Source organism: Gobius niger (genome assembly GCF_951799975.1).
Source record: "Gobius niger genome assembly, chromosome: 17".
NCBI lineage: Eukaryota > Metazoa > Chordata > Actinopteri > Gobiiformes > Gobiidae > Gobius > Gobius niger.
This window is the reverse complement of record NC_136868.1, coordinates 10566669-10593587: the sequence shown is the minus strand read 5'-3', so window position 1 is coordinate 10593587 and position 26919 is coordinate 10566669. Positions and strand designations below refer to the sequence as shown.

The 26919-nt window shown below is 40.7% G+C and overlaps 3 protein-coding genes across 3 annotated transcripts in view; 2 read left to right on the top strand and 1 right to left on the bottom strand.

Moving 5' to 3' along the window:
- Window positions 1-3915: 3915 nt before the first annotated feature.
- On the bottom strand, window positions 3916-11832 carry chst7 (carbohydrate (N-acetylglucosamine 6-O) sulfotransferase 7). The gene is made up of 3 exons (XM_079574430.1): window positions 10935-11832; window positions 9239-9714; window positions 3916-4314 (listed from the first exon to the last, which is right to left on the bottom strand). Exons 1-2 carry the CDS (start codon window positions 11736-11738, stop codon window positions 9250-9252), a joined length of 1269 nt encoding a protein of 422 aa, XP_079430556.1. The 5' UTR covers window positions 11739-11832; the 3' UTR covers window positions 3916-4314; window positions 9239-9249.
- Window positions 11833-12393: 561 nt separating this feature from the next.
- Window positions 12394-23994, top strand: tubgcp5 (tubulin gamma complex component 5). Its single transcript, XM_079574451.1, has 23 exons — window positions 12394-12755; window positions 12854-12907; window positions 14079-14187; window positions 14280-14376; window positions 14464-14543; window positions 14623-14761; window positions 14845-14962; window positions 15982-16071; window positions 16277-16370; window positions 16573-16813; window positions 19236-19438; window positions 19526-19641; window positions 20013-20281; window positions 20359-20557; window positions 20676-20864; window positions 20956-21138; window positions 21228-21312; window positions 21396-21516; window positions 21599-21750; window positions 21839-21964; window positions 22052-22140; window positions 22213-22313; window positions 23558-23994. Exons 1-23 carry the CDS (start codon window positions 12622-12624, stop codon window positions 23602-23604), a joined length of 3036 nt encoding a protein of 1011 aa, XP_079430577.1. The 5' UTR covers window positions 12394-12621; the 3' UTR covers window positions 23605-23994.
- A 2005-nt stretch (window positions 23995-25999) lies between these two features.
- cyfip1 (cytoplasmic FMR1 interacting protein 1) overlaps window positions 26000-26919 on the top strand; it is a 40313-nt gene continuing 39393 nt past the window's right edge. The window contains exon 1 of the mRNA XM_079574858.1: window positions 26000-26227. The gene's annotated coding sequence lies outside the window, so the exon portion shown is untranslated. The remainder of the gene's footprint in view (window positions 26228-26919) is intronic.

Here is a 26919-nt window from a genome sequence, read left to right as displayed (position 1 = left end):
GACTGCACTGACTAATTCGTGATTCTTAATTTACCTTTAAGTGTGTTTTCTGAAGTAAAACACTAAACTATAACAGCAAAAATAACCAAAAAGACTATAAAAAAAGATTAAATCTGTTTAGACAGGAGTTGTCAATCTTGCAAGGCCCATTCTGTGTCTCTCTGCCTACACGTCCCTAAACTAATAACTGAAACCAACGCAAGTACAGTATGAGGAAAGTCTGTCTTTCACTTCCAATGTTACAACAACACATTTTTTCTCAGAGACACTGATTTAAATGGAAGACTCAGTTTACTTATTAAGATATTAATAAGAATTAATAATTAATGGGCCATGATTATATGCCTGTACATATATAAATAAGAGTCTTTTTATACTATTATCTATTCATATACTAACATGGCCAACCAATCCTAGCATTAACCCTAAACTTAAGCAGATAAATGCTTATTAAGACCTTATTAACACTTAACGAGCTCACCTTAATATAAAGCGATACCGATAGATAACAGTATAATGATCAGCCTATTAATATCTTTTTAAGCATGTTATTAATGGCCTACTTGTATGTTAACAAATAAAATTGTAATAAGCAGCTTATTAATACTTCACATGCATATTATTCATTACTAATGCTTATTAACACCTAATTATTACTTTACTAGCTCACCTTAAAACCCAGCGCGGTAACACTTCATAATAACTACACCTTATTAAGCCTTAATAAATGATGAGTTAACTCTTAATTCATCATGAACAACTACTACTACTAAACACTTAATAACTACTTAACTACTACATTTAATGCCTAACTCATAATGAATCGTTTTCATACTTGATTTATTCCTTTGTCAAGTAGTTATTAAGTGTTAGTCACACTTACCTAATGCATTGTTCATGATTAATTGAGTGCTATCTCATCATTTATAAAGGCTAAATAATGTGTAGTTATTATAAAGTGTTACTGCAGTTGTGCCTAAACTGGGTGTAAACCATGTACAAAATCACATTTTCTCTAATTAAAATGAATAACGTCGAAACTTGACGATGACCCTGACTGCCACCAGTGAAACACGTACCACAGTTTGAGAACCGCTGGTGTATTAGTTCCACAAACTATTACCAGACGTCTGCACAATATTGCTGTTGTATTTATGATGACATTGTGCCTTTTAACATTTATCTTGACGTAAAGATAGTTGCTGAGTAATAGGAATAGGTCATAGAAATTACACTTTACTTGACCTTTAATTACGCAATTTCATAGTTTCGGGGGAATCCTGGGAAACAAAGCATAGAGAAGAACATGCGAACTCTACGCAGAAAGGCTCTACCCAGAAACCAAACAAACAACCTTTTTGCTGGGCCACCCATGCAAACTCTAAACTCTAATGCACACCAAACAAAGGGATAGCTGTCCTCTTTCTATCCCCCTGCATCGTTTACATTGCGGCAAAGTGCATGTGAAACAAGCGTAAAATCCTTTTCTATGTGATCAGAGACATTTCCATAGCTTTTCAGATAATCAGTGTGAGGATGAATCTTGCCTGAAGCCTAGAAATCACGCAATAGACTGTATTATGTAAATTTCATGATCTACTAGCCTTGTGCATATGAATCAGGTTTTTCATGTTGAAATTAACTATAAATCATGTTGTCAAACTTTGCTTTATTATGAATGAACTCTACACAAGAAGCCCAGACTACGTTTGTTTGACTAACTCATTTATTAAAGTCAGTTTAAATAGCCTAAAAGTTACTTCATCTTTTGACATGATAATGAGAACCACATTGGGCCTTCAATCCATTACGGAGCCAACTTCTAAAGTTGAAAACGTCGATGCTGAGAGACTTTTTATCCCTCCGCAAAACTTCATACACCAGAGGGATACACTTTCACAGCATTTCATATTAAATAAACTCATACATTTTATACAACAGTTAATAAAAAGTCTTCACAGTCTATAAAGTCCTGGAGGAGTGGACGGGAGCAGCTTTCCGAGTCGTGTTTGTCGGGCATTCGAACACTTCACACCCACGTGAGCGTTTTGTCAGCGGGGTGCTGCAGCTGTCCGGATTCCTCAGAGGCCGGGGGTGGTCTTTAAAACAATGCAGCTCCTCAGAAGGGCCTCTTGTACTTGCGCTTCAATGAATTCTGTAACTGTAGGATGTTGTGCTTTTGGAGCCCGTCCCAAACATGGATGAAGACGGTTGGGCAGAAGGTGGAAAAACTCGCCAACTGCCTCAAGTGCTTTCACATAATTTTACATGGATTATGTCAGGAAGGGCATCATTACAGGCAATATTATATAGAGGCGGGACCCCAATACTTCATAATGGTTCTCCAGGGCGTCTGAAAAGTGATGTCCAAACAATAAATTATTGCTGTTTGATGGGATAATGCTCAAGATAACCTTTACTCCCCCCCCCCCCCCCCAAAGAAGGGGATCTGAAGCACTCTGACTTACACGAAACACGGCCAGTGATGGGGGAGACTTAACGCACAGGCATCGTGCATGAACTGTTCAATTCATGAGGCAAAACATAAAAAAATCATCAGCTAATATAGTTCAGACGCCCTAACAGAAAGTTGGCGGCCTGTAGTGTTCTCTGGAGCCGGTCACAGCGGAGAGAGAAAGAAGGAAGGCACAGAGACTGAAGGGGAAAGACACGTCTCCGCCGATACATATGCGTATTTAATGGGACTATATGGAGTTTAAAAATGTTAAAATTAAGTGTTTTCCTCCCCTGACATGTTCCAACAATGTCCTAAGGTGTAGAATGAGCTCAGACCTGTTCACTGCCTCAAAAATCCTGCACTGTCACTCAAAAAGGTGTTACTTCGGGTCGAATTGCCGTCATGCACGATCTTAATATAGAAGGTGCAGTTACACGTATGACCTAAGGTGGCAGTAGTGAGTATAAAATGGATAAGTTGCATCTAGCCCCTTTAAAGGAACATGCCACCGATTTTCCATACTGAGATATGTTCTTGCCTGAGCTTAGACGAGTTGAAACGTACCTGTCTGGTCTTTGTGCGTGCGCTCTGTCTCACAAAACGACCAAAGATGTTGTTAGCATTTGGCCTCTCCTAATGTATTCCTATAGCTCCAAACGGGGGTGAAGTTGGAAGCGACCACGCTCTTCCATGGGCACGCACAAAGACCAGACAGGTACGAATCAACTCATCTAAGCTCAGGTAAGAACATATCACAGTATGTAAAAACGGTGGCCTGTTCCTTTAAAAATACATTTCCAACACTATGATCACGAATAATCACCAACTCGATTCTGCCCCCTACTCACATTTTTGGAGCAGTACAGTGCACAGAGACAGTCAGATGTTTGCGACAGGTCCTGCAGACAAAGGTGCAGGCCGCGCAGCTGTCCCTGTCCTGATAGAGGCAGTGAACCCTGAATGATGCGACCACGGGTAGGCCTGGGTGGGCACAGGTCCACCACAGGCACCGCATATTTATTTATTTATTTGATAGAGACATGTGTGAAACAATAAACATGCACCACACTACAATATTTATAGCCAAGGCTAATTTGCAATGTGTGAGTCAAAGTGCCTCCTCAGATCCCCTTTTTCCTGTTCTCTATTATTACTGATGACACCTGATCTTTGAAGAGCACCTGCGACTACATTTTTGGACCCATTGATGCACTCGCCTTTCCTGCCCTTTTAAAAAAAATAATTGTATGAACTGTGTTTTCCGATTAAAATTGTATCTAATGTGCCAAATGCACTTTAAATTACAGACATTTTAAAACGAAGGACTATCTTTTCAAGATAAGAGTGTGCGGTTTCACTGAAGAGGTGGAAAAAAAGGGGAGACAAAAAAAATGTAGCAACTGATGCGTAAGCCAATAAATGTAACCAATAGAATCACAAGCAGAATGTTTCCCCCTAAAATGATGAATTGTGAAAAGCTGCACGCCCCTTTATTAGTGAATCCAGTAATGCCAGCAGTGCTACCACAGTTGCTCCATTTTGGACGGATCAGTGGTCCGGGTCTGTTTCCGGAAAATCCATACCGGGTTTTTCCTGGCCTCCATCGCATTGGATTTAAAAAGGGATTAGTGCTACTAAAAGGACAGAAGGGCAGGGGCAGACCCGGGAGCGGCGGCAAAAAAGCAGCCCCTATTTCTTCTTCTGTGCCAGCCACATTACCCTCCAAGTTAAATACTGAAAAATGAACTTCTGTCCAAACCCTCTGGTCCGACTCTCCGAAACATGCTTCCCAGACGAGCACATTCCAGATGCTTTGTTTTCATATTTCGCCCATAGTTTTCCCGAACATCAGATCCCTGTGAAGAAAAGCAAAGAAAAGAGATGTTAATAGGGTGCACGGATGAAGGAAGTGCGGGACAGGATTACATGTAGTAAAGCTCTTAGCAATAGGGTTCAAGCTAAATCACACATATGGACGACACAGACAATGAATAGGATTAACAGTAGATACAGGGCAGAGGAGGAGGAGGACAACATGTGCAATTAAAAGTAACGCTAAAAATGTTCAGACAAGTTGATTTAGCCTTGACTTTCATTTTTTGTTAGAGCTCTCTTCGCTTCAGCGGATTCCTTTTAGGCACTTTAGTTCGACCTCCTGTAATTTTAGCTCCTACTTTGTTGTTTTAAGAATAAATCTTCTTTTTCCACTTTGACACATTGACTCTTTGTGTCCTTCTCGACGACCCGTAGCACCGGCCCCTTCAGGCAGAGCCGATGGTGACAGGCTGCCAGGACTGTCCCATCACGAATCGCTGTCAATGACCCCCTTCTCACTCGGGCCAAGAGTAGCACAATGCACCCTCTATTAAAAGTTCAGATCACTCAGGCTTTACAGGGCAAAGATATTTTTGACTGTCCAACCCCCATGACTACACGGGAACTCATGAAAGCCAGTAATTCAGTTTTTTTGGGTGTCCCGTGGGCTGCAAGCACAAAAATTCCTGTATTATCTAAACACAAATGGTTGTATTTAAGCATCTGATTAGATCTGGATAACTTTATACCTACAATTAATTTAAAAAAAGAGTTTATTGCCAAATATCGGTTTATTAAAATGGATGTTTCTCAGCTGATCTATATGGTAACGCAGGTCAGTCATACTGGAGGATGACAGACAGCTTTCCATGGACTTAAAGAAGGCAACAATTAACAAAACAAATAAAATATTACAACAGTAGAAGTGGCAACAAGACAATAAGAGAGTAACAAGATTATAGCGCATGATAGGCATGTTTAATGTGCCTTTAAAATATGCTCATAATAAGAGTGTTAATATGATTAAGAAAATTACATCTGATGTCAATGTAAGGTCTATTTAACTTCAATGACTTGAAAAGACAAACATTCATCGAAGCAAATGCAACTTTGAAAGCTGTAAAAGAAAACATGAATAAATAAAAACTGTAAAAAGGGGTAGGAAACATACGTTTTCCTTCTACCTACTCCTTTTTTGATTATAATGTTTTTTTTAAAATTTGTTTCAGTATGTATCCACATAGGGAATAAATAAAGACTAATAAACTAAACTTAACTAAAAACGGGTCGCTATCTATCTCTAAAAGTAAGTCTGAAATGACATAATCAAACACATTGCCTTTTTAACCAGCAGCACTTTCACACACAATGAATGTTTCAAACATTGACACGACATCTTTCAGTCCCCAGAAGACTTTTATATTGCATTAAGTTTGACCTGTAAGTTTATCACAGTTGCTAATCATCCGTTAGCATTTTAAGTAAAATACGTCTTAAATAATTAATAGCTATTTTTATGCTTTAAGGGGCTAGATGCAAGTTGCCCATTTTATACTCACTACTGCCACCTCAGGTCATAGGTGTAATTGCAGCTTCTATATAAAGCTTTTTGAGTGACAGTGCAGGATTTTAGAGGCAGTTGTGGTGAAAGGGTGAGCTCGTTCTATACATTAGGACTTGGCTGGAACATGTAGGGGGAGGGAAATACTTAGTTTCAACATTTTTAAACTCCGTATAGTCACTTTAAGATGTATGATGTATTTTGTGCAGTACCCCGTGGTTGTAGTAATTCCTGCTGACTCTCTGTGGCAGTAAAGAAGCGAGGAAGGCGGGACAGATAAGTTTAGTAGTGTTGTGATTTCAATCCAGGTTAGGCTTGACATCATTTGCATGAGAAGCATCATCCAAAATGGCGGCGGCGCAGCGGGTGGCGTTATTGTCACGTGACTCACAAAAAACAAACGCAATATTGATGTTTTAGCAAGCCATTTTCACACACTCAAGTTAAATTCCTTTTACTTTCCATTTAAACTGTGTCAGATATCACATTGAAAACTAAACCAGCCCTAAATTAGAAACCTCATGATTACGGTGCAATTTTAAGAATGCCATACTTTTATTTATGCGCTAAAACAGCTTCAACTTCTGGTTCTCAACTGGTGTAACTTCGAGGCCCACTTTGAACCAGACAACCAAAAAGTCCCGTTTGCATTTCATTTTATGATCCCGATTCGTATCAGTTATTGAGAACCACTGCTCTCAGTTATATCATCAAAAAAAATTCCATCACCCACGGCAACCTGGCCAAGAGACAGTGTGGTTTTCAAAGAGGTGAGATAAGACGGAAAAACTTTGCCACTGGCTTTGATAATAGATAAAAAAAGATCATTAAGAGCAAATGTAGAATACAGCGTGAGATTATGACATTTCCTGCTCTATTAACAGTGAAATACAGACAGTGTCTGTTTGTTATTTTAGGTCAAGCCTCTGCAGTTCTCCATTGCGTTGAACACAAATCAAACATAGATCTTCCACTACAATGACTCGAGAAGCAAAAAATAGTTGATTTTTGTGCGAACGTAACCTTGTAGTGACCCAGTGGCGTGCATGAATGGTCAGCATGGCGCCTTTACTTTCCATCACAGCGGTCTCTAGGACGCTCCAGGATCAGTTGTTTGGAGGGTTTTCATTCCTGACGGACCCTCTCACTAGAAAACCTACAAAACGATTGATCCTGGAGCGTTGTCGAGACCACTGTGATGGAAACTAAAGACGCTGTGCTGATCACTCTTACAGCTGCTGGGTAACTACAAGATCAAATACGCACAAATATGAACTTTTTTCCCATATAAAACATTAACTTTTGTGAGAAGACTGAAATATGCACTGAATCAAGTCTTCCAGATCATGTAAGTAAAGATCTGAGGCTTAGACGGTTCACACAATGGAACAAGATATTTTGCTGTTTTGCATCTGACTTTGTTTACATTGTAGGGCTGGGCGATATATCGATGTTTAAGATATATCGATATATTCTTAAATGAGATATGTAAATAGACCATATTGCGTATATCGGGATATTTCAAATTCAGATAAGCTATTAAGTTACCAAAACGAAACAGGTAACGAAACAAGGGGATTTTTAAAAAGTTTATCTTGAACTGAGCACTTTATTTTGTCATCTCTTTATTTATATATAAACACTGCCCTCAGAAAAGATTGCCATATTTTATTTTCTAGGCTATTTTTATTTAAGATGATTTTTTATTTACATGTGCACCTTACGGAGCTTTGTTATACAGTGTTGTTATGTTTACATTTTATAGTGAGTTTTCAATAAAACTACTCGTATTTGCCTTTGACTTTGACTTAACATTTCATTTCACAGCTCTCACTTTGCGGAAAAAATATCGGGATATATATCGTATATCGATATTCAACCAAAATATATCGGGATATGACTATTAGTCCATATTGCCCAGCCCTAATACATTGTGCTGTATAAATTACAGTCTGCAATTTGATAATAAAACCCATTTAAACTGCAATATCACCTTGACTGTGATTGAAGTTGATTGAAGTAATTGACTCAATAGCCTATTTCACAAAGTAAACACTTGGAAAAGCAGACCCTCTTTTCTTTTTAAAAAACATATCTTGCATAAAAGCTTGGCACAGTTACAGTAAGTGTGAAGTAATTGTCTCCCCTAACCTATTTTACGGTATTAATTTTCTAGCAACAGCGTGTCCCCGACGGGCCACTACACAGGGCTGGTATGTTTTTGCACATTGTAAAAATGTCCTCTCCTATTTCATGGCTGATATTTTGAGAGTAAGAATTTCAAATAGTTTCCTGATGGTCTGGTATGTAAAATGGTGTTGAACGTAATGCTTTGCAGATGATACTTGGGCTTTTACTTCGCGTGTTTGTGAACGAGAGCAAAGGGGCTTCAGGTCAGTAGATCAAACTCAGGGCGGAATCAAGATGTGGCACATGCACGGTAGGCCTATATAAACCACAAACATCCTGTCATGACAAGAATGCAGCTTTGAAACGTGACTTTGTTGTTCTATAGCTGCTCCTTCAAAAAGAAAGTTTTCAGATTTGTTCATGTGAAAAAAATGACTTATTGCCAGACTGCAGATGTTTTGCTAATATGTAAAACAGTGTGGTGAGGTTGGTATTAATACAGTATAATCTAATAGAATGATGGTAACTTAATGATATTTTTAGACCGTTTTGAGGGTTGACTTTTGGTTGCGTACTTAAACTTGTGAGTACTTTTACGTGCAGTGTGCTTCTGCCATGTCCATGCATTTTGCACTCGTGAAAACGTAATGTTACTACTTTGAAGCACATGGAGTGGATTGTTCAAGCCCACATTTGGATGCGCTTCATTTGACAATTCTAGCCATATGTTTTTCAATGATGTTTCTATTCTACGGCTTTTGTGTTATTGTCCTGCTATTGCTGTTGAAAAAAAATATGTGTAGGCCTGAATAACAGAGACAACTCACTAGATAAACACACCCACTCCTAGTTTTGTTAAACTCTGTGCAAAATTTGGTTTGGCTCCCTGTGTTCCTCCTCCTTTGAGAGTCTAATGAAAAACTCCTTGTTTCATTCTACAATTGAGGTCAGCCGGCCTTGGACTTCTGGAAATTCCTGTTTGGTTTTAAGTACGGTAGAGTGATTTCTAGAGGCAAAACAGACGGCACTATGTACGGTCAAATTCATAAGTCACTAAAAGTAGTGAGCTAAATTGGCCACCTACGTTTCTGTGAGCCTAAAAGTTCATCCTTGGTGAGCCACATGGTCCTGTACCTTTGCATACTCCCTGCTCCCCTGTGACTTTTTCTTGTTATGGATGTCATTTTGAAGACTTTTGATTGACCAATTGAGTCCATGAACATCTAGAAATGGCTCTGAGCAACACAATAAGCCACAACGTTATCCGACCGTACCTGATGCTGGCTCACGTCTTCTTGTCCACGCTGTGTTTCGGATAGCCCAGCTGCCTCATCACTTCGCTGCAAAATGCCTCCACTTGACTTATCTGCTCAACGTTCAGCCTCTCCCTCCATGCATAAATGGCCTCTTTCGCATCCCGGGACGAAATCAGGAACGGCCTGTCCGAGGAATACCCCTGTCCGTGCGTCATGTTCAGGGCAAACTTATCCAGAGCCGGAGAGGTGGACAGGTTGGCGAAACGATACAGTCTCTGAAGCTCCTCCATCGGGTTCATGACCAGGTCCTCGTAGCGGATTTTGATGTAGTTCCGTTTTAGCCACTGAGGGGCGTTGGTGACCAGGAACATGTCGTTGAGCCAGTTGTCACAGATGAGCTCCATCGCGCTGGACACGTAACTCTCGGCGCGGTTTACCCTGTTCGGCACCAGGAGACGCTTGTACTTGTCGTTTTGCTTCTTACTCCTCAGCACCTGCACAATGAATAACAGTACAGTTTATTGGAGTGGTTGTATTACATGTTGAGATCATTAAAGGGGCTAGATGCAAGTTGGCCATGTTGTACTCACTACTGCCACCTCAGGCCATACGTTTAACCGCACCTTCTATATTAAACAACCTTTTGAGTGCAGGATTTTAGAAGCAGTTGTGGTGAACAGGTCTGAGCTCATTCTACACATTAGGACATGGCTGGAACATGTAGGGGGAGGGAAAATACTTATTTTTTTAAACATTTTTAAACTCCGTATAGTTCCTTTAACTAATGCACATAAAATTAGAATTAGATAAAAAAAAATCAACTGCTTATGACATAAAAATGCAGGCAGTATAAGAAATTCATCCAAATTCATCAATGTATGCTGCTACGGACAAATGGCTATGCTTTCCTTTTATAAATTCAACAATATTAGTTGGCTTAACTCAGGGGTGTCCAAAGTGCGGCCCTCAGACCAATTTATGGTGGCCCTCGGCCTCTTGCTGTATCGGTACACATCACCAGAGATGGACCTTTTTATTTGAAATGTAATAATTCTATACAATTCTAACCGAACAACTAACATTTTATTGTGAGACAGAGCTGGCATGAAGGTTTTAAGCTTAAATAGAGGTGTGGGGCACAATTTAAACCTCTGCTAGTCGAAGGTTTTGCGGCACTAACTACTGATCTACGGCCCTTCACCCCGTGTACGCTTCAATATGCGGCCCCCCATGAAAAATGTTTGGACACCCCTGGCTTAACTCAAATTCTTGTGCTCTAATAAATAAGGAAAAAATGAGTTGATCTCCGAGTCTAAAACCTAATATTTAACTCATTTTAGAAGTGTTAATAAATGTGCTTCTTCTTTTTTTTATAGGCCACCATGAAGTACAAATGGTAATGATTAATAACAGGAGGACACATAGGGCTGAACTTGCAAGTATCATTTAACTGCTGTAAACTGGCTCTGAACTAGGTGTGAGAACTATACCATTCACTTCCTATTGTCATTCAATGGCTACATCTTCACATTCCCCCCGCACTTAATGCTATTGTCTTCTTGCACACGGTGCCACAGATGCCAAGTCCCTACAGTGCCTTGTCCTGGGGCATTTCTTTCTCCACTAGCCTACATAAAATAAGGAACCGGATTTAAGCATTGCCTCTAGTTTTAAAAGCCCACTTCACGCCACTCAACACAGAATAAAAGGCCACCTGGATGCTCTCTTTCACCAGGGCCTGCTTGGACTTGAGCCGGGAGTTGTGCACTGCTCTGGGGTCCCTGAAGAGTTGCACAATTTGGAGATTTACGGCTGGGTCTTTCACCAAAGGCACGAGCGTGCTCAGGTCCAACACGCGCACCCCTTTGATAACCATCACCGGATACTTCTTGCACTCTTTCTCCAGCTCACGGATGTCCCTCTTTTGGCACTTCGAGCACAGGTCCTGTCTCACTAACCCAACTTCGTGTCGCTTGTGTGCGTCACAGAGCGGCTCTGAGCAGATCACTTTGTTCATCTTCCACCCAAAGATAAAGGACGTGCTGATGTTCTGCGTGCCCGCGTAAAGTTTGAGCACCGAGAAGTCGCAGCGATACAGCGCGTTCAACATGTCCCTCACTGCGCCCTGAAGGCTCCCCGCGTCCCCCGGGTACAGCGCCTGCCAGATGTGCCACATCGGCTCGTACAGGTAGAAAACGTCGGGGTGCTGGTTGAAAAGCTCCCCCAGAAAAGATGAACCAGTTCTCCAGGTGGCATGGAGGTAGATGTGTATCCGAGAGTGGCTCCTGTTCCATGCGGGCTCAGTGGCCGACGCGTCGCTCCCGTTCACGCCGCTATTATCCCACAGCATCGCCACTGCGTTCTCCAAGTCTGGGCATCTCGACTGTTGCTGCGGCAGTCCGTGTCTGCCGTGTTCAACAGATTTGTCCCGGTAGTCGAGCACGTATGGCACCAGCAGAAGTAAACCCGAGTACGCTAGAATTAATATCAGATATTTCTTATGCACCCTCCTCTTCATCTCCACTCGCCGTGAGGGGCCGTGGCTGTAGCTGCTGCTCTGAGACGACGGTCCGCGGTGTGTGATGCTCTCCAAAGTTATGCGAGAGAGACCATAGGGAGAGAAGGCTAGAGTGTGCGCGCGGAGGGCGACTGACCACGCCCCGATCACAATAAACATCTAAATTGATTTTTGATTAACGGACAGTGCATCGGTGTGATGAAGAGGTAAAAAGAGCGCTATTTTATTAATTACTTTATTGTCACGTTTTGCTATTAATGTGATTATTCTTGTCTACCAGATATTATTTTGCAGTGAGAGATTGTCTGAGTGTGCAGTGATTGATGGACTGTGGTTCAGTGATTATTCAGACTCACATATTTATTATTTTCTTTCTATTTTTTTGTTAACAACAACCAATGATAGAGGGAATGACGCTCAGGGATGAGTTTGTATGACCGTTTCACAACTTTCATGGTAATGTAAATAACAACAACAAACCTGAATGCTCACGATTGATGATCTTTTACTCCACAAATGTGTGTTGTTATATTGTAATAAAGGGCAAAACTACATTTATTCTACGACTATATTAAAAAAGATCAAGTTTAACTCGCCAGCCTGCTCGCCTGCACGTGTAATTTGGTGATCTCCTCTGGTAAACGATCTCTGGACAGTCGCGCATGCGCAGTGTTGTTCCCACGTACATGCAGCGCGACAATGCAAAAACATATGAAGTTAACGACCAGGCAAATCGCGATCTTTCAACGCTATGGCTTTTCCTTTCAGATTTGAACGACCTTTTACATTCCCACGCTGCAAAGTTAGCCAACAACAACAACGCAGTCAAATGTAGACAAACGTAAAGTCCTCAGCAGCAGCAGCCTCTGTCAACAGCATCACTATGGCACACTGGAGCACCTTTGAGAAGGAGACAGAGAGGGAAACCAAGAGGCTGATCTCACACATGACGGGGATAGAAGATGAAGACGATCAGAATTTTCAACTTGCACTTAAATTTGCCTGGTCCAATTTCAAGTAAGTTCCTTTATTTTGCTTCCAAGACGAAAGCTAGCTTGTTAGCTGCTAAGTGCACTAGTTGCTGCTATGTGATGCTAATGACAATGTTTTGACAGGTTTCATCACTTTCTGGACGTGGACAGCCACAAAGTGCAGCGGAGCATTAATGGGTAAGGCATAATTTGTAAATCTACGTGTTATTGTCAGGGGAAATGCCAGTGTATTATATAATCTTGCTATTACATTGTGATAACTAAACTGGCTAATGGTTTTCTTCATAGGTGTGTAGTACTCAGTTACATTTACTCAAGTACAGGAGCTCATGTGTTGTTTCTCATCTTTTTTTTCACAACTGAAACATAAATCCAACTTTTACGCTGAAAGAGTTTCTCAGTACTCACAGTGCTCAAGTAACATTTTCTCCAACTACTTTTTTGCTCTTGCTTGAGTAAATATCTGGGCCACTACTCTTTACATGTACTTGAAAGTAGTGAAATTATTTTAACTCTACCCACCTCTGGTTATCTGTCTATGTGCTGTTTTCATGTAATGATAAAATAAGTTAAGTTGCCCTTTATTTACCCCTGTATTTGTCCCATAATGGGGAAACTGTGCAACAAGGCCAGCTTTAAGTGGAAAAAATGACAATGGTAAGCAAGTAACAAAGAATATGAGATACAACAAATATACAAATCTAGTTTACAATTCAGAATACATCCTCACCTACATATGTTAAACACTTATATAAGAAGTAAAAACTTTGGACATTATCTATATAATAAGAGGAAGAAAGCAAATAGAGAATAATTAGGGCTGGGATAATCCACTTTTGTCACGATCCGATACATATCACGATACTCGGGGCCGTTCCGATACGTATTGCGATACAATAAGTAATTATGATTTGTAATATGTTTACCTTAAAATTTGTAAAAAGAAAACAGTCATGTGACCAAAGCTTGTAAACCCAATGCCATTTGACAGTTTTTGAAGTGTTAAGATCAGAAAGTGCATTAACAGAAAATGTAACAAAGTGCCGTTAATGGAAAACAATGCCTCCAAACACAAGCAGTGAAAGTATTGCAATACTTGAAAAAGTAGCGATACTTGGTGTTGCAGCACAAAGTATTGCGATCCAAATCCAATCCGATATTTTGTCCCAACCCTAGAGAATATGACTATGGTTGAATATGATATGCACAGTCAATTAGCAGCAATACATTTCAAGTTAAGTGACTACAGAGTTTTTCACTTGATGAATCACGTTTTAACAAAATTGCACTTGAAAAAGCAACATTCTTCATGTTCATACTTTTGCTTTCTCTCTTTATGTGTTTGAAGAATCCACGAGAAGCTTATGGTCCACTCTGACTTGAGTAAAGCTCAGAGCTGGATGAAAATGACTGAAGAGTTCCTAAATGCCCCTTTACCAAACACAGAAGGAACCAAGGTGCATTTCAAAGATCAAAGATCAAGTCAATATTTATTTTACAAATCTTAGGCATATTTATTTTACTTTTGAATTGTGACTTTTTCTTTCAGACCGATGCACATTTTAGCATTCTGTCCCTGCTGCTCATTCTGTCGGGGTCTCCTTCAAACACAGACTTTACTGAGAGACTCCGGCTAAAAGAAGCAGGTGAGCAAATGTTTTACTTACGGTTGGTTAAAATGTAAAAAAAAATGCTTACATGTTCAAGTTAAAAATTATGTGGAAATGATGCAGAGCAAAAAGACACCTTTGACTGGGGAAAATATCTGATGGAGGGAGAGGATTTGGACATTGGACCGTATCCGGACACCCCAGTGAGTGAATTATATACTTAATGTGCCAAGATAAGTAATAGTTTCCAATTGATTTTTTGGTTTTTTTTTTGTGTCATAGGAATGGTCTGAAGAAGACAGTGAAGATGAAGACAGCCAGCGGCCAATCAGCAGAGAGGATTCTGGGATACAGCTGGACAGGACACCCCAAGAAGACCAAGACAATGAAAATGAGAAGCCTGTACCAGTTTCCTGGGCAGGTACGAGATGTCTCATGACTGGTATTTTGACATAAAGAGCCCACTTGGTAGTTTTGATTATAATAGTGTATCTTTTCATCCAGTGGGAGAACCAGATGCTCGGGCTTGGCTTGAGCAGCACGTTGTGACGCCATACTGGTTACCAAATGCCTCTCGCTTCCCTCACAGCTTGCACCTACACTCCAACCTTCTCAATTTCTGGTAAGACTTTGAATTTTACTGAAATAGATTAAGTTCAGGTTGCCCACAGATTTGTGTACTTTTATATCACTTTCCAAAGAACACAAAATAATGAAATATTAATGTAAAAAATGCCCAACTTAAAGGGACTATACAGAGTTTAAAAATGTTAAAATTAAGCATTTTCCTTCCCCTACATGTTCCAGCAGGTTTAGTTTAGTTAGTTTATTTATTTATTTGAACTGGGACAGTGTACAATATACATTAACCTCAAAAAGGAGAGATGCATTGTACCAGGTTGTAGCACTTGTGCTAATTTCCACCTGTAGTCCCTGGGCAGACTGATGTCAACAGACAAAGTCATAAAAATATTAATACAGAATAATACATTTCCCCCAAAACAGCATTTAAATCAACACATACTTCATTCATTCCAAAGCATTAATTTGCACACTCTTGCATACACACCAATTACAGGACATTATGGGGACAAGTTTGTTTTAAAATAAGCCATTTTTTAGCCTGGTGTGAAAAAGTGTTAAAATTTACACATGTGGTCAGCTCTGTTGGCAACATATTCCACTGTTTGATGGCCACACTGGAGAAAGCGGAGCTGCGGAGTGCTGATTCACTCTGGGGAATCCTACACTCGCACGCAATGTCCTTATGTGTAGAATGAGCTCAGACCTGTTCACCACAACTGCCTCTAAAATCCTGCACTGTCACTCAAAAAGGTGTTACTGCGGGTCCGAAGTGCCGTCATGCATGAGCTTCATATAGAAGGTGCAGTTACACGTATGACCTGAGGTGGCAGTAGTGAGTATAAAATGGCAAACTTGCATCTAGCCCCTTTAAACTTGTACTTAACTTTTTATTCTGATGACATCTTTTGTGTGTGGTACTTTCAATCACACATTTTCTGAGCAATGAGTGTTTATAATGGCAAACATTCTCCGGATGCTTTTGCCTTGTAATATACTGCAGTACATCTTTAAACTTTTGCACTGATTTGAAATGTTAACAACCTTTCTGTCTTGTAGGGACCAGCACTTGTACAACACTGACCCTTTGTATCTCCCAGAAGAAAAGACCTTTGTCACTGAGACACAAGTAATTCGGGAAACATTATGGTAAGACGTAATCACGCAGTTGATGTTCAATGAGTCCGTTGTGAGAAATTTACATTTTTTTTAAATCTTACCCTCGCGTGCTTTTCTCAAATGTTTTCATCATCGTGTGAACTACTAAGGCCTCTTCATATCTTTGCTTTAATGTGAGGAGATCTAACAATTGAGCTGTGTAAGTTGCATTCACCGTGGTTATTTTTTGTTTCAGGCTGTTTTCTGGGGTAAAGAAGCTCTTTATTTTTCAAACCCAAGATGGAAAAGTATCAGTGCGCAACAATGTGGTGGTAACGCATCTAACCGGCGTAAGTTACACTTTCTCTACAGTACTGTTCAAAAGAGCTGTGACCAATGTTTTTATGTTCTTTACACAAAATAATGCATCTATTCAAAGATCAAAGAGGTTTTGCCACATGATATCACGGTCTCTTTTGTATATTGCAATGAACTAATAACACTTTCACAAGATTATAAAAAAATGTCTTTGTCATATCCTTGCTTTTGCAGAACTGCCTGCGTTCAATTCTGGAGCACATAGCCGTCTATGGCCAGGCTGTGTGCCGACTGCAGAAGTTCATAGATGAAGTTACGGGGTATAGCTCAGAGCCCGGTCCCCCTGGATCTTCCTCCAAAAAGGGCTCAGACCCTCCCTTCAGGACGTACCAGGCCTTTGTTTGGGCCCTCAACAAATACTTCACCAGCTTCAAGGAGGAGCTCACGACGATAGAGAGAGAAATCGTCTGCGATGGTGAGTCACTGGAAAATAATTTGTGAAAGTGATGCAACTCAAACCAAGTTCACTTTTTGTCCCAACAAAAGTTATGCTTCATGATGTTTTTTTAATACTGGTCCAAGTCTAGCCTGGCCTTAGCCACCCGTAAACTCTGGTCAATTATAATTTCAGTACACGTACGTCTGGGTCTGATTTCAGTGGCCGCGTTACATTGGTTGATCTTCAACCGACCATTCAGAGAGCGGCGGAGGCGGGGCTTGTAGGTGACGTCAAGCATTTGCACCGCATTTGCTGGTCATAGTTTGGCAATGGCGGCAGATACGAAAGTAATGGAAGCTCTTCAATCTGTTCTGGCTCGGCTCCCAAATATCCAGAAACTAAAACTGAAGCCTTGGAATGTGCAAGAAATGACCCCAAGAGTTATAATAGAGTTATGATAGAGTTATGATAGAATTATGATAGATCTATGATAGAGTTATGATAGAATTATGATAGAGTCATGATTGAGTTATGATAGAGTTATGATAGAGTCATGATTGAGTTATGATAGAGTTATGATAGAGTCATGATTGAGTTATGATAGAGTTATGATAGAGCTATGATAGAGTTATGATAGTTATGATAGAGTTATGATAGAGTTATGATAGAGTTATGATAGAGTCATGATAGAGTCATGATAGAGTCATGATAGAGTTATGATAGAGTTATGATAGAGTTATGATAGAATTATGATAGATCTATGATAGAGTTATGATAGAATTATGATCGAGTCATGATTGAGTTATGATAGAGTTATGATAGAGTTATGATAGAGCTATGATAGAGTTATGATAGAGTTATGATAGAGTTATGATAGAGTTATGATAGAATTATGATAGAGTCATGATAGAGTTATGATAGAGTTATGATAGAATTATGATAGATCTATGATAGAGTTATGATAGAATTATGATCGAGTCATGATTGAGTTATGATAGAGTTATGATAGAGTTATGATAGAGCTATGATAGAGTTATGATAGAGTTATGATAGAGCTATGATAGAGTGATGATAGAGTTATGATAGAGTCATGATAGAGCTATGATAGAGTTATGATAGAGTTATGATAGAGCTATGATAGAGTTATGATAGAGCTATGATAGAGTTATGATAGAGCTATGATAGAGTGATGATAGAGTTATGATAGAGTGATGATAGAGTTATGATAGAGTCATGATAGAGTTATGATCACTGCTTCACTCACTCGGGCGCATTACATTTGTCACGACCAAACACTAGCGAAAATCAGATCCAATTGTTTCAAAGGAGTTCACCCCTCCCACCTGATCATGGAGCTCAATTGTGAAGATCCAGACCATTGTACGAAATGAAATAAGTACGAGGGTATAGTAAAACCAGGCTTGTCCAAGTTCAAACTAAATGTTTTTGTATATTTAGTTCAAAATCTTGATTCATAAAGAAAAGATTTTCATAGTTTTTTAATGAATCGATTACAATAAATAATACAATTAGTTAGTGATGGTACAGGGCAGGGATCTGCAACCTTCAACATCCAAAGAGCCATTTTGGACCATTTCAAACCAAATGAAAGTCTCAAAGAGCCACAATAGTTTTAACATTCAAACAACCCAACAAACTGAATAATAGTATTGTTGTTCTGTTTAGAATATACAAGAAAATTCCCAATAATTATAAAAAAGTATTAATTATGTTTTGTTTTTAGTAATAAAATGCCACTTCCAGCATTCTGATTGCATTTGAGGTGTAATATATTTTGCTGCTTGCACTGATACTGCAATCTACAAAACTCATAAATTCTAACACTGTAAATGGGACACCAGCTCCGCCCCTGCTTCACCACACTCATGTCATCTCCTCACTCAGCACCGTCACTCTCCTCACTCTGCGCTGTGTCATTTAACACCGCCTCCAGTCCCAATAAGTTTATGAATGATATATTCCCTGTTTACTCATAAAGATACGTTGCATCTATGCTTTCATTCACCGAAAGCGGGCTGATGAATGAGAGCGGAAAACAGGCACATAAACTAGGGCTGATAAATGAGAGCGGCGCACAGACACATAAACTATGAGAACAGGGCTGGGCTGATGTGTCGACCCAGTGCCTGACGGGGAGGAATGACGGCGGCGCTGAGGACAGATCGATCTGAGTTTACATTATGCTCTCGAAGTATTTCACAACAGACAGTTTTTTTTTTTTTTTTTTTACAATTTACGTATTTTGGTCGTGCCTGCTCCCAGTTTGGTAAACTCATTGTTGTACCAGTGGGACAAAGAGCCGCTACAAGGAGGCCGAGGAGCTCTTGGTTCTGCCGCTGTGGTGGTAAAGGGGGGTGATTTGTAGCTGAAATGGCTGGACGAAGGAGGGGATGCTAATTCATGCTTCAACATTGAATGCTTTGTCCTCTTTTTGCAGATGAAACAATCACCCTCTCTGCTGTCTTGGAGCGCCTCAGTCCTCACCTGGCCCAGATCAAAGTATTGCACAAAGTATTCTGCACAGGTGTGGCAGAGGTGCCCCCTCACACCCCTAACGTGGTCCGGGCGTCCCATCTCCTCAACACTCTGTACAAGGCCATCCTGGAGTACGACAGTGTGGGGGAAGCTTCAGAACAAGCCGTGAGTTTGTCTTTGGTTATAAGTAGCATTTCTGTTTTCGGAAATGACTCAGTGTGTCTTAGTTCCTGTTTTTTTTCTTTACTTTAGGTGGCTCTGCTGTTTTCACTGTGGACAGAGACGGTTAGACCATATCTGGAGATTGTGGATGAGTGGATAGTGCACGGACACCTGTTTGACCCAGCCAAAGAGTTCATCATTCAAAGGTGCGAGGAAATATTATATAGAAGTCAAAATGTATTCAATTTTAATTATTATCTCATAACTCATGGTGCAAAGAAGGATACGAGTCCCATAGCAACAGTGAATTGCCAAACATTAACTAATTTAGTTGTTTGACCGCCTGTTTCCTTCAGTTCTTTACAATTTTCACAGTCTTGTAACATACCTAAAGACATAGTTGTGAACTATAAATTCCTATTAATTATTATGTATAATGTGCCGTCACACTCATATGGATTAGGATCAATATCTTTGTCCAACTACACCACCCTATCGCCTCCATCTGACTAACACAAAACTGTTTGATGATACACAGTCATCTCAAAATTGGGATTAAACACTTGTATTTATCCAGGAACAAGGATGTCCCGGTGAACCACAGGGATTTCTGGTACGCTACTTACACCCTGTACAGCGTCTCTGAGGCCGTAGAGAATGAGGAGAAACAGAACGACTCGGCCAGTGGCAGCTCCGGAGGCGAACAGGGCCTCGGCAGCAGGCAGCTCACCATGGTGTCTTTTCTCAAACCAGTGCTGAAGCAGATCATCATGGCCGGGAAGTCCATGCAGCTGCTGAAAAACCTGGACTGCAAGGACTTGGAGCAGTCGGAGAGGTCGTCCAGAGGTTTGTGCACAGTTTGACACCTTTTGGAATGAAATATTGATGTTAAACTAACTTGATCCTTTGTTGTAACATTATAGATGCAGAGAGAAAGAGCTTATACACTCTGTTTTTGGAGTCGGTGCAGTCTCGCCTCTGCAGCCAGGAGCAAACTCCCACAGACGCAGTGACTGAGCAACAGGCCACGAACAGGAGCCTGGTTAAAATGCAGTCCATCATGGCCCAACACCTGGAGATCGACGACGTTCATGACCCACTACTCGCCATCAACTTCGCAAGGTTCAAAATAAACACAGCATCCGTTTTAATATTGTCATTATTATCATTATTATTATAGAGGTGGACAAAGGCTTTGATTTAAATGACTATAATACTGAATGTCTATTGTTTGACTCAGGCTGTATCTGGAGCAGAATGACTTTCATGAGCGTTTCTCTGGTGGAGATTTTAATGTGGACCGTTCGTCTCAGTCTGTGACTTGTCAGACCTTTGAGCTCACGCTGCGCTCCTGCCTCTATCCTCACATCCAGAGGAGGTACATCGACTGCTGTGGGAACCTCATGAAAACCCTGAAGAAAGATTACAAGTATGTCTGTCTTTCATCACTTCATTTAGAGACAATATGGCTCTGTATTATGTGGATCATTTGTCACATTCCTGTGCGCTGATGTCCATAGGCTGCTGGAATATCTCCAGGCCATGAGGAACTACTTCCTACTGGAGGCGGGAGACACCATGTACGATTTCTATACAGCAATATTTGACAAAGTGCAGGAGAAGGAGAGTTGGCAACAGCCCTCTTTCCTCAGTGTGCAGCTGCAAGAAGCAGTGGGGCAGCGCTACCCTGAGGACAGCAGCAGGTACTGCATCTACACTATACTGTACTATCAACAATAGTCATTTAAACTAAGATCATTTTTAAAACCATTAATATGTTTATCTTATATAGGTTGTCGATATTTTTGGAACCCATTGATCCTGCAAGAAAAAAACATCCTGTCAATAACCTGGAAGTCCTTACACTCAGCTACAAAGTAAGATTATAATTGTATCTTGCTATAGCTAAAATTTTCTTTACATTTTCTCATACATATTTAATTATATTTGTTTTGTGTAGGTCCCGTGGCCTGTTGACATTGTGATCAGCTCCGAGTGTCAGAAGATCTACAATCAAGTGTTCCTGCTGCTGCTGCAAATCAAATGGGCCAAATACAGCTTAGACACCCTCAGATTTAGCAGTAAGCGGAATATCTGAGATTTGCATACATTTTAATAAATTCGTGTGATTAAAATCTGCTATATTTGTTTGTTTCCCCCGAGATTTCACGGACGTGGCCAAACAAGTAGAGGGAGTCGCGTCTGAGGAGGTGAAGCTCAAAGACCCGGTGAATCAGCAGATCCACAGAATGTGCCTGCTTCGAGTCAAACTAATGCACTTCGTCAACAGCCTCCACAACTACATCATGACCAGGGTAGATAATAGCTTCAAAATTTAACACAATCATACACAAATACAAATACTATACTATTAATACTATTCATTTTGTTTTGCCATGCCAGATCCTACATAGCACTGGGCTAGAGTTTCAACATCAAGTGCAGGAAGCAAAAGACCTGGACCAACTCATTAAGATCCATTACAAATATTTAGCAACAATTCATGATCGCTGTTTGCTGAGAGAGAAGGTTCTGTTTATTTGTTTTGTATTGTATAATATTTTTGGGGGGTAGCCTATGCATGTAAGAGTTAACACTTTTTGTTCATTGGTCCAGGTCAGTTTTGTAAAGGAAGCTATAATGAAAGTCCTCAATCTCGTTCTCATCTTTTCTGACCGATGGCAAGCTGGGTTTGGAGCCTGGAAGTAAGACCACCTGTTGAAAATTATATATTTTCGTCCCAGGTTATATTTAGCATGGCTGCCTTTCGGTTTCAGGATTGAGTCCATAGACAAGATGGAGTCAGACTTCAAAAACTGTCACATGTTCCTGGTGACCATCCTGAACAAAGCTGTGTGTCGTGGATCCTTCCCTCATTGTGAGTAAATCGACTATAAATTGATCGGCCAAAACATTATGACCCCTCAGTCGTTGTGGCTATAGTAGTTTCTTGTTAATACTCAAGTTTAATAAGGAGTGAATGAATAATGCAATGTGTGAAGCAGCTACATATAAATGTAAGTCATCATCATTATGAGTTGACATTTTGGACAGGACAGTTCTGAAACGTTCTACACCAAGTAAAGAAATATTTGACCTCTGGACCAGACTATACCAGGCCTAGTCCACGACTATTCTTGCCTGGCCTGCCAGACACTCCTCCTTTCTGTTTAAAAGAACAACCGTCTGGACAGCTTCTCGCAGCCTATCATTTCACAATTTTACCCACATCGGTCCAATCACGCACCGAGAGGCGGGACTTCATTCCCCCAAGAGGTGGAAGCCGTCACCACACTCTACCAAAACAATAGAGATGGCGTGCACAGCGAGTGATACGATGTTTTCTTCTGCTCTTTCGTCTGTTTTAAATCATTTGAAAAAAAAATGTAATCCCTAAAACCGGAGCAAGAAACAGCGTTCAAAGCGTTCCTCGTAAATAAGGACGTTTTTGGAAAGGCTTCCTGACACTTGTTACTGCGACGTATCTAGCATTACTCTGATTGGTTGATCAATGATTGGTCTGTCAATCACGCCCACCGGGAAATCGTTGAGATCATGCTGCTCCCAGACTATATGTCTTTGAAATATCTATGAAAAAGCATGTAGTTTGACAGGTCAGGCAACGACTATTCAAGGTTTAAAATAGGAATCCACTAAAAACAAGGATTAACCCAAAGGATGGTGAATGTCACTAACATAGATAAAATTGTTTCTGAATTTATTTAAACAAATACAAGAACAACAGACCAGCTTCAACACCGGAAGCAGTACCACCGATGTTACCACATTTTCAGAAACACAGTTTGAGAAGGTTTAATGGGATCTCGGAAGAGGCTGCTCTTGTGGGGTAATTCCTACTCCATAATGGTCAGTCTCTTATCAAAACTGGAAAGAACTGATAGACCTTGAAATGGAGGCGAAGGCTGGTCTGTTTGTTCCAATTAATCCAGGTTTTGAAGCTCAACTTGCTGAAGAAGTTGATGCTGGTTTAGATTAAAGTGAAATACAGAGCTTCATGGTTTGGACCATGGTCATAATGTTTTGCTTTATGAGTGTAATGCATTATGAGTGATGTACTTGCTGTACTTGCTGACCTATGACTGATTGTTCCCTCTTGAACAGTGGAGTCCTTGGCGCTGTCTCTGATGGCCGGCTTCGAGCAGTGCTGATGATGAGTGCAGCCCCTCTCCCCTCGCAGCTGTGATTGTCCGTGACGCAACGTGAAGTCACTGTTTGCATGAGAAACAGTCATCTGGCATTAAGTCACGGCTTGTACAACTGTTTGCCTGTATTTACCGCAGGCTTCCAAGAGACGCTCGCTCACTAATCTCAAGGGTGGTGGTTGAGTCGCCAGCACTGGAATTACAAGCTGTGCCCTTGAGTCTCACAATGCACCCTTCAGTCTGTGGGGAAGTGTTGGTGGTGGTCGGAGAAGCCATTGGCACAGAATGACAGCCATATCGCTATTACATCTGCCTTCTATACAAAGCAGATGTAACTTCAGAGCCACTAGTTTGTGTGACTGGAGAGTGAGAGGATAGTGCCCCATCTTTGGCTGCCTAAAAAGTCAGTGCTATATAAGACTAATGCAGTTTATGGCATTATTATCCTTAAATGTAAAAAATATGTATATAATTTGCATAGTTACCACAACATATAAGTTAATTTAGTGCAAGTTTTAAAGTGGACGCCCTTCCTAACACCAAATCTTAGCTAGGACTGGAATAAAGAGTCTACCAGCTTGTGAACTTGTGGCTCGCCTGTAATACATGTAAATATGAAGCACAATAAATGTTGCACAACAATTTCTATACATACAAATGTCCCTTGTGTCGTCCTCATTAAAATCATGTCTTGCTTTTCATTAACAGTGTAATTAGTTTTATAGCAGCTTTTAATCTAACAATGCTGCTGATAACAACACTTTATTGTGCATTCAAGTGTGACAACAGCAGCGTAAGAGTAATTGAAAATGTTAATTAAGGCCCTAAAGTGCCTTTTCTTTCTTTTCTTTTCGCAAGAGAGCATAAGTGCCTAATTTGTAATTATTACATAAACAAGACGACCAAAAGCTGTCGTATATCTGCAGTTGATACCATTTTACTATTTGTAAAAAGTTACAATTGAGATGCTGCTTTTCCCTTCATAGGTTACTGTCTAAATGAATAATTCAGTTGTTATGCATGTTTGATAAGCACTTGTAATTGACTAATACGTGAGGGGAATATAATCACAGCTAATGGATTAGCTTTGCCTCGAGTGGAGAAGTAAAAGTATCTTGGGGTCGTGTTCACGAATAAGGGATGGATGGAGCGTGAGATCGACAGACGGATCGGTGCAGTGTCAGCAGTGATGCGGTCGCTGTATCGGACTGTTGTGGTGAGGAGGGAGCTGAGTCATGGGGGCAAAGCTCTCGATTTACTGGTCGATCTACCCTCAACTAAGGTCATGAGATCTGGGTAATGACCGAAAGGACAAGATTGCGGATACACACTGTCGAAATGAGTTTCTTTCGCAGGGCAACTGGGACCTTCGAGATATGGGGGAGGAGCTCTGAGTAGAGTCTCTGCTTCTTCACGTTGAAAGGAACAGTTGAGGTGACTCGGGCATCTGTTTTGGATGCTTCCTGGTCGTCCTACTGGGAGGAGGCCTCGTGGAAGACCCAGGACAGTGTGTCTATGTCTCTGTGGCCTGGTGGTTCCCGGAGTCCCACCAGAACAGCTGGAGGAGGTGCGCGTGGATTGAGAAGTCTGGGCATCTCTTCTCAGACTGATGCCTCCGCGACCTGGCCCCTCATGAAGTGGAAGAAATGGATGGATGAGTATTTTTCTATTAGTAGGATAAAAAATTTAGTTTTGCTTTTCAGTATTTTGTAAAAGCAAAGACATTTTTGAAAAAGGGCATTTGTCTGCTGTGCATCTAAATAATGCATTAATTTAATGGTGAACTAGCAGAGTTGTTATAATTATTGTGAAACGTGCTTATAATATAAACTTACTCACCCCTGTGAAGAAGTAGGATGTTACGGATGCCACGGAGCTCAAATTGGGGTCATTATGTTAAACAGTTTTTTTCCCCCCACAAATTTGTCTTTTAAAAAAAAAACTAGTATATGTTTAAGAGTTACTTCTGCATGTTCGAATAAAAAAAAAACATACAGTATATGTACAGATGTTAAGGCGCTATATAAATAAATAGATTGATTATGGGGGGCCCTGAAAGAAACTTTACCCCCGGGGCCCATTTTACATAAATCCGGCCCTGATTATGTGCACGTTTCACGCCCATGTACAGCTTTGAGAGATGTCGAAGTGCAGCTCAATAGACATTTAAATGAAGACAATGCAACAAGATCTGTTTTTGCTGTGTTCAAAACATACACACACACAATTAATTTACCCTACAACAGCAAAAGGGTCAGGTACCCTAGCTTTAATTTCACCCCCTCCTCCCGCGGCAGGTCTGGGGCACATTCCTCGCTCACCTTTGATCCCCCTGTTCCAAACCCTGGCGGCGGCCCGCGGTACTGCAGCTCGGCCGAGTTTCCTGTCGCGTTTCCCTGTTTGCGGGACAGGAACTCCCAGCAGCTCCTCTCCCCCGCCCATGATAATAACACCAACCGAGGAGGGAGAGAAGAAGAAGATTCCTTTGGGCGACGAAATAAAAGTAACAATAAACTTAATCCAAGGCTTTTTCTTTTATTTTTCTTGCCGTGCGGGGCGATCAACAACCCGGCTACATGGCGCTGTAACCAACCGCTCAAGTTTTCCTGCCTAACGACCGCAACTCCCGGTAAGTGATTCACAACTTTAACTTTCCAACTGCATTTCAAGCTAACAACCCACGACGAAGACTTACAGCAGGGTCGAAGCGGGTGTCCACGTTCTGATCTCGTGTATTTATTGATCTAAGTCATTAAATCAGGCGTGTTTGACGTGGTAGAGTGTAATTAGCTTGAAAGGGGAGCAGCGGCGGTTGCAAAGCCTTTCCTGGCGGCTCGCGCAGGCCCTGAGCGGGGACTAATCTCAGGCCGTGGAGCAACAGCCATGTCTCGGCCACAAGTCACACCAAACACCCGGCAACACAGGGATTTTCACCTTAACAACGCTCACATTTTCACTTTAGTTCCAACATTTTCATACATGCGGCATTTATCTGTAATTTTGACAGGTGTTTACCAGGTGTGATTGGATGAGAAACTGTGGAATGTGCGTGACATGCAGCTTGTGTAGTGTTTTCTAAAATACATGTTACTACTTGAGTATTTGTTTTAAGTAACTGTACCACATGTATTATTTTTTAAAGTATCAGCGTGAATACTAAATCTGCAACATGTGACAAAAGTTGACTTAAAAATGAAAGTTGAAATAGTTTTTACTTCTAATTCATTTTCCTAAACTCTAGTCTCCCCCAAATTAATGTGTACATATTATGGCATTATAATATTTACCGTGGATTTGAGAGCGATATTATTCAGTTTTCTG